Below are 8,567 nucleotides of genomic sequence, written 5' to 3'. Positions count from 1 at the left end.
AAAATCATTTAATGCTGCTTATGGTTTCTATAATTTGAAGTAAAAAAAGCACAGGTTTTGTTTTGTGCCTTTTTTTACTTATTTCATTTTGAGTTGTTGATAACTTATATAAAAGATCATATTTTCACCAATTTTAAAACAAAATCTAAAATTGCTTTTATGACATTCTTATTGCTTACCTCATTTGAATTCTTAATTACTTTGCATACATAGTCAATAAAGAGTGTTAATAGACTCGTATAAAGAAGCTTTATTACTAACTATATGGTTTACATATATAATCAAAACAATTTAATTTATGAGAAAAAATTTTTTTCACTTGTAATTAAATTTTTTAGCAACTCTTGATAATTTTTTTAATACATTCTGTTCAATTGATTTAGAAGAAAATATTACTGTGTTCATATTACATAAAATGAAAAATAAAATATATTGATAGATAGACAAAGGTTTCGTATTTTAGATTTCTCAAAATATAGCTTTTACACTAATTAAAAATTCTCTTTACTTAAATGATATAGCTTTATGACTTAAAAATACATAAAATATTTAGATCATAAATAAATAATTATATGTAAACAAAAAATATTATCTCATTAATATTTGATTAAAACTATTAAACTTATTAAAATGATTAGGCTCAAAAAAATTTTTATAAATGATTAGTCATTCAAACAGTGTAAATGTAACAAATAATTTTTTTAATTTGATTTTCCCCTCTCCACAAATTCAAATATCCAATTAAAAATAATGAGAAAATCAAATTAGAAGTGAAATTTTGATTGAATAAAAACATTCATTACATTTAATTTTTTTTGTTCAAAATTTATTTATTGTTGGTTGATTATAAACAGTGTAAATAAATGTTTTGAAGCAAAAACTTATTTAGAAATATTATATAACCTAAAATTTACTTACAAAACTTTTGTTATATTAAAAATGAGTATTTTAACTAAAGTGTTGTTAGCCTAATAAAACTAGTTAGATCTAGAAAATAAGTCAATAAATACTTTTTATCTATTCTTGGCAATGAAAATGGTAAGAGTGAATTGATTTTAGTTATTCTTAATTTATAGTACTATTTATTTATATATAAAAGTAATTGTTCCACAAATATTTTTGGGAAACAGATTTTAATAAATAAAAAAAAAATGATAGGCTTATATTATAAATTAATAGTTTTTATTTAGTTTTGTTTTTAATTAAAACTAATTTATCAAAAATAAAAATTTATTTTTATATTTTATCTCTGACAAATTATATAACCAATCAGAAATAAAGCAATTAATACCATTCTTATTGTTCGCTTACTTTAATTTTTCTGATAGATTAGTTTATTATAGACAGAAGGCAGATTTACACTAAATTTATATTAATTTAGCCTCTTGAAAAAAAAACAAAATTATATTTTTTGTATTAATTAAGTAGTTTTTTTTAAAATAATAACTTAAAGTTCTTTTCTCTTAAAAATTAAAATCAATTTAATAAAATTAAATTTTTATTTATATTTTTTAAGTAAAACATAGAATTAAAAATAAATAAATAAATAAATAAATAGAAGTAGATCTTTATATTATACTAATAAGGAAATCTTTTATACAAATCTTTTTTATTTTAATAAATATAATAGAATTAAATTTATTACAAACATTATTTAATTTTAAAATTAAATAGAAACATCATGTATCTATCTATTTGTCTATCTTGATTTGCTGAATTCAGCTTTATTTATTTTCTTTCAAAATCTATCTTCCATCTTCTAGTCCCATTTTACAAAATCTTTGTATCTTACATTGAAGTTAGATTGGCTAAGATTAGTAGTTGTTTATCTTCTCTCTGATACTTCCTAAATTAAGCAAAAAATATATATTTATATTCATTTTGTAATAAAATTGTTAAGCATACTGATATTAGAGAAACCTTTGATTTTATTTCTTCACCACCCGATTCAAACATTTAACAAAAGTCTTAAAAGTTTAGATCTTCGCAGTTTGCCAAACTCTTTTCAATCAGTTCTTCTATATCAATAGTCAATTCGAACTCGTTTTTGATCACATCGATTAACTTTTCCTTTTTAATAACTCCTGTTTTATCTGGGTTTCCACCCATAGCAACAAATGCGTCAACTTTTTTTCAATAAATTTTATAAAGCAAATTAATAAATAAACCAAATTCATTAATAAGTCAAGATTGCTTTTATATATTAAAATAGAAGTAATTAATTACTGTATTCTAAATCTTCTTATTCTTGCTCATCTTTTTCTTGTTTTTAGATTGTTAGAAAGATTTAGCAAAGCTGAGGAAAAGTGACTCTTTTCCATTTATTTTTATCACACTCTGCTCCAACTCTCTTTTTGATTTCTTTAGAATTAAATTTAAAGTCGAAGTCTTTATTTTATTTTATAAAAAAATTGTTATAAAATGCTAAACATAATCAAAGCAAAATAAAAAAGCGTAAAAAAAATGGTGTTTAGTTACTTGAAAATATGTCATCTATCTCATAATATTAAATTGCCCCTATATTTTTATCATCAAATTTCAGAAATTAAACTCTTAAAATTTCTATTTCATTCTTTTCTATTTTCATTTCTTTAAGAACGTTTATTACTTCTGGATCTGTCATAACTCCTGAATTCCTATTACAAAAAAACAAAATATTACCTTGCTTATCAATCTACTTTATTAGATATAAAATATTACCTTTTCTTAATTGAAACTACTGCAATACTTTATTTAGGTTGGTTATTTGATGGTGTAGTTACAGAAGTATTTTAAGGCATTGCTTACTGAAAAATTGTTTTTGTGTCAAAGTGAAAAAAAGCTAATTTATGACTCTTTACTTTTAATTATTTTTTTAGATAATTTATTATTCCTACAATTAATTAAGTAGAAGGAGAAGTAATAAAAATTAAAAATAAGGCCTTCCAAGCCAAATAAAAAATTTAAAATAAGTGATGTTGTTTTTCATTTATATTTTGAATAATAAAATTAAAATAGAAAAAAATGAGTTATTTTATTTATTTATTTATTATAATTTATTGTTGGTTTTGTGAGGTTTAAAAGACTTTTATTAATTTTAATTATTAATTGATTAAAAGAAATTTATTTGCTTCTGTTTCATGTTTAGGTTTCACATTTTCTAAATTAAAATAATTTAATTATAAAAAAATAGTTTAGAAAAATATCTAATTAATCAAAGAATTTAATAAAGTTTATTTTTTATTAATAATTTTATATTGACATCAACCAAAATTAAAAGTGTGAAGAATTTGAGTATTAAAATTTGATATTTGTAATTTGAAATTATAAAATGGAATTAAATGACTAATTATATGCAAGATATTTAGAATTTTCTTCAATTATTTTATTACAATACAATTCAGGTAAATTCTCCTAAGATAAAATTTACTCTATCACTTAAACTTTTAAAAATTATACATAATCTCACTTAGTAGACTGTTTTTTCAGCGCACATTTAATTATTACTTAGTCTTAACTCTCACAAAATAGTATATATTAATATATTATTAATAAAGCATATTGTTTATACGTTATATAGGGAATCAATACTGATTCATAACATAATATTAAAAAATCTAGAATTAAGGATCAAGTAATTTTAATGTTTCCTTTAAGAATATCTTTAGAGATTATTAGCAAGGCATAACATATTAAAGTTAAGTTATTTATTATTTTAAGAGACCAGCTCTTCACACAAAAGTATAGCAAAAAACATTATATAAACACAAAATTATGTCTTCCACACAAGTTTAGTAGAAAATCCCAACAATTTAAGATTATATACAAGCTTCTCCTTTACCTCTTCTAGGATTTCTAGGAGGTTTAGCAGCTTCAACTGCCGAAACTCTTACTTTTGCATTTGATAACATCAAGACACGTATGCAAATGAATGGAAAATAAGGAATGCCAACTTATACTGGATTTGGAGATTGCATCAAAAAGACTTTGAATACTTCAGGCTTTAGAGGATTCTATAAAGGTCTTTCAGCAGCACTCTTTAGACAAATCACTTATTCTAGCGTTAGAATGTGGGTTTACGAAAACATCAAAAGAGCTTACTTCTAATCTGACCCCTCATTCTTAACTAAATTAGCTGCTGGTGGCTTTGCTGGAGCTGTTGGATGCCTCGTTGGTACACCAGGGGATGTATTCAAAATCCGTCTTATCAATGATATGCAAGGTACTAATTTTCGAAATCTAATTAATTCTTTCGATTTCTTTATTTTGAAGTCCTTCTTTTTCACTATTTTTTTGATAACTCCTACAAGGGACTATCTATTTATATATCTTTAAATGTATGCTTGAAGTAAAAAGCATCAAAATATATTTTTACAAGTTTCCTATTTTTAAAACATTTTAAATTTGTATACTAATACAAAAATCAAACTAAAAATAAAAGGTTTAAAGTATAAAGGACTGATAGATTGCGCATAAAAAACTTTCTAAGCTGATGGCTATATGGGATTTTTAAAAGGGCTCAATGTTAACATCGCCAGAGCAATAGTAGTTAACGCTGCTGAATTAGCAAGTTACGATTAAGCTAAAGGATTTTTAGTTAATCAATGCTAATTAAGAAGCGATTCTCTCTGGACCCACTTCTTAGGTTCAACAGCTGCTGGTAATGAATTATATAATTATTTTATTTTTTGCCATACTTAAAAAAATATGCAAAATATTTTTAAACACGCTAAACATAATATCAAAAAAAATTGCACAAATACATTCCCATTTTGGAAGCTTTATAAACCATATTGCAAACTAAAAACTGCTTTTAGGAAAAAAATAAAAGAAGAGGGATATTGTTCGCTTAGTGATTCGCTAGTTTTTTTTATTTTTCTAAAGAAGATTCATATGAATATGTATTTTCTACTTTATCGATATTAAAAATTTAGTGTTTCACTACTATTAATATATCGCGCATTATCCCTAATAATTGTTTGCTTTTTTGAGAGAATCGACGTAACAATTAACTTTTTTAAAAGTTAAGGAGCTGATTATAAAATTAATAAAATCTTCACAAATTTTGTTGGATTAAGTTGAAAGATGTTTCTCTAATTTTATTTGGAAACCTAACCCCTTTATTCAAGGCAAAATTTTGTAATTCAATATTTATGTAAAGGTGACGAAGTAATTATTTTCAGCAATTATCAGATATAAGATTCGGAAATTTGATTAATTGTTTTAAATATTTTGATAAATTTTTTATTCTAATTTGTGAAGAATATGTAAAGATAAAAAATCTTTTATATTTCTATGCCTTCATCATTCTTAAATATTTATCATCATCTAAATCATCAAGAATTACACCTTATATTAAATCATTATTTGAAAATTAAATCTAAATTTAGGTTTTATGGGCGCAGTATGTAGTAGTCCGGTTGATGTCATTAAAACTAGATTTATGAATCAAGTCTCAACTGAAGGAGCGTTAGCATATAAATCTGCAACAGAATGCGGTTTAAAAGTATTAAAGACAGAAGGATTTGGAGCCTTCTATAAAGGATTCTTAAGTTATTTCTTAAGAATTGGACCCTGGAATGTATTTTTCTTTATGGCATACGAGTAATATAAAGCTTTCGCGCTTCCAAGACTTGTTAAATTTTGAATTTATAATTGATATTTATAAACAATTATGTTGTACACATTTTATTCTTTTATAAGTTTAGCTTACTTAAAGATCAATATCATAATTTATAATAAACGTTTCTTATTACCACCTTTGTCACATAAAAAGTGTAAATTCTTGTGTATTATTAATTCTATTAAATTATATTCGGGTTTATTTAGAAATATTCTTGAGTAAAATATTTATTACCTTTGAAATTCTATTTTTATATTGTTTTTACTATATAATAAAACAAACAAATTGTAATCTATTTATTTGTCTATACTCATTTAAAAATGCAATTCAAGCATATAATTTGAATTTTATTCATTTTTTAAGTTAAATTTTGTAAATAATAAAATTATTTTGAATTATTTAATTTGGTAGATTAGCATCATTTTGTTAAAAAATGCTAAAAATAACAAATAAATAATTATAGCAAATTTTTATGTTTTGATTTTTAAAGCAGAACGAAAATTAATTATTATGCAAATCATTCAATTTTATAAATATAAACAGAAAAAAGTTTAAATTATTTTAATTTAGTTTACTTTTTCAGAAGATAAAAAATATATTAAGATTAAAATACAATTTAAATTATAAAAATAGTCAATTTAAATATTTTGCTTTCTTAACAAATATACAATTGCAAAATAACATACAAACAAATTCAGTAAAAGATGTTTTAGATAATTTGCTTATTAAATTGCTTGTTTTTCTTAATTTTTTATAATTTTTTTTTAAACAATTTGATAAGTAAAAAAAATTAAAATTAAAAAACTACTTCTTCACTATTCGTTTTTCATTTAATTAAACATAGATTTGTTTCTCTTCATTAATTATTTTACTATTTTTCTTTTAACATCAAACTTTTCGCAAAAAAACAAAGTAAAAACACTTATCAAGTATAATGCAAAAAAAAATCTTTTTTAGTTTAATATTGTGTTTACTCTTAAATTCTTTGATAGCCATCAAAGTAAACTAATCTTAGTCTTAAATATCTGGTTAACAAGAAGACGAACAAGAATGGAATACTACCCAAGATTAAAGTTACAATAACAACGAAGTTGTGTAGGATAAAAATTAAGAGGATAATAATAATTACTAAAACTCAAATGATCAAAGAGGAAATTAACAAAACTCAAGCTAAAGTAGTTAAAAATAAAATGATTTTGACAACAGTATTTAGGATAGTGAAAATAAATAGGGTAATTAAGAATAAAATATGAGTACATCTTAAGAAGTTAATAGCAATACAGATAATTAAAATAATAATCAATCATAGTCTTAATAAGCAGGAGCTTCTAATTTAAGCAATTAACAAGACTATGATAATTATAGTAACTAAGGATATGAAGATACAAATGAAAATGAGCAATAATAGAACACATTAAATAATTAATAAGAAAATTAAAATTATAATTCTGATAGCTATAGCAATGAAAATTAATCACAAAACTAAAATCAATAAGCATAAAGCAATTAATAAAATTAATCTAATTAGAATTCAGCAAATGATATAGCTTAATATGCTCAAGACTAGTATCAGTAGAATTAAAATTAATCTACAAATTAGTAATAATAATAAGCAAATACTTAATAGTAAAAGTAGGTATAAGATAATTAATTAAACTAATATAAAAACACAGTAGCAAAATAAATTGATTCACAACAAGATTTAGATAGTTTAGATATTCTTCAAGCCTATTTAAATAAATTTGATGGATCTAAGGTTCCTTCTGCTATTTAAGATGTAGAGACAATTTTTGAGCTACCTCTGACAGATTCGGTATTAGATAATGATGAAACAGACTTAGAAGTTGAAGAAGTTTTTGGTAATGAAATTTTAAAAGCTGTAGAATTATCTGAAGAAGACCAAGAGTTAGAACATTAACTTGAGCTGGTAGAAGAAGATGCTTTGAAATATGAAGACCCTGAAAATGAATTACCTACTTAATAATCTGCTAATGTTAATAACCAACAAAATATCAGTTCAGTCGATAAAGTTAACCAAACCCAAAATAATTAAAACTAATAAGGATAAAATATATAAAACTCTTAAAACAACTCTAAATTTATGTAGAAACATTTCGAAGTAAGTTAACATACTGCTCAATAAGAAGCTATTGTAATAGTTTTGATATTTACTGTTTTGATTGCAATTATTGTGATTATTTCCATTAATTACTAAAAAATTAGCTAATGGAAAAATTATTTAATGTGGAAAAAAATCCCACTCTAAAGCAACTAAAATTAAGATCTCGAAAATGATGATGATAACGAAAATTAATAACTTTTAATATGATTTTTTATAGAATATTTCTAACGTTTTGAATTATTTTTAAATATATTTTGTAATTTTATTTCAAATTTTAATTTTGCAATTCTTGAGTTTTTTTTGCTTTAAAATACTTTATTATTATTGATATTTCATCATAAATTTTTTACTTTTATAGGTAAAAAATATTTCCTCATAACCAATATTATAGATTGATAAATTAATAAATTAGATAATTTATTTTATTAAATAAATATAATTAAAGTTTAAACAAATCGAATAGATATTTTAAAAATGAATCACTTTTTTAAACAAGAAAATAATATATGAACTTAACTTAAGCTCATTTAATTTAAAATTATTAAAATTTACTTTATTATATTATATCAAAACTTAGTAAAATTATAAATTTAAAATATTTAAATTTTGTCTATGAAAATAATAAAATTTATTCTTAATTTTTCACTAGGCTTTTTTAAATTTCATTTAAATAAAAAAATTTAATAAATATTGTATTCAGCTAAATTAAACAGAAAATGGCTGATGAATTGGTACACTTATTATCAATATTATAATTTTTTATTATTTGTACTTGAAATTAAGTTGCATTTAATCAGCATAGTTGTCAGACTATTTATTTTTAAATTATTTCAATTTTTTTGG

At 22.0% G+C, this 8,567-nt stretch overlaps 3 protein-coding genes across 3 annotated transcripts; 2 read left to right on the top strand and 1 right to left on the bottom strand. All coding sequences in view use genetic code 6, as the record gives it.

Moving 5' to 3' along the window:
* Positions 1-1,738: 1,738 nt before the first annotated feature.
* Positions 1,739-2,780, bottom strand: TTHERM_00494730 (hypothetical protein; the record flags this gene model as incomplete). Its single annotated transcript, XM_001023257.2, has 5 exons — positions 1,739-1,846; positions 1,906-2,126; positions 2,227-2,388; positions 2,479-2,636; positions 2,701-2,780. The coding sequence occupies 5 exons, from the start codon at positions 2,778-2,780 to the stop codon at positions 1,739-1,741; spliced, it is 729 nt and encodes a 242-aa protein (XP_001023257.2).
* A 973-nt stretch (positions 2,781-3,753) lies between these two features.
* TTHERM_00494720 (carrier protein) lies at positions 3,754-5,626 on the top strand (the record flags this gene model as incomplete). The annotated part of the gene is made up of 3 exons (XM_001023256.3): positions 3,754-4,201; positions 4,421-4,639; positions 5,370-5,626. The coding sequence occupies 3 exons, from the start codon at positions 3,754-3,756 to the stop codon at positions 5,624-5,626; spliced, it is 924 nt and encodes a 307-aa protein (XP_001023256.2).
* Positions 5,627-6,488: 862 nt separating this feature from the next.
* TTHERM_00494700 (transmembrane protein, putative) lies at positions 6,489-7,931 on the top strand (the record flags this gene model as incomplete). Its single annotated transcript, XM_001023254.3, has 1 exon — positions 6,489-7,931. The coding sequence occupies exon 1, from the start codon at positions 6,537-6,539 to the stop codon at positions 7,929-7,931; it is 1,395 nt and encodes a 464-aa protein (XP_001023254.1). The 5' UTR covers positions 6,489-6,536.
* Positions 7,932-8,567: the final 636 nt, after the last annotated feature.

The sequence above is a fragment of the Tetrahymena thermophila genome (assembly GCF_000189635.1).
Source record: "Tetrahymena thermophila SB210 genomic scaffold scf_8254446, whole genome shotgun sequence".
NCBI lineage: Eukaryota > Ciliophora > Oligohymenophorea > Hymenostomatida > Tetrahymenidae > Tetrahymena > Tetrahymena thermophila.
Note: the sequence above shows the minus strand (reverse complement) of the source record. Positions and strands in the feature narration are given on the sequence as shown.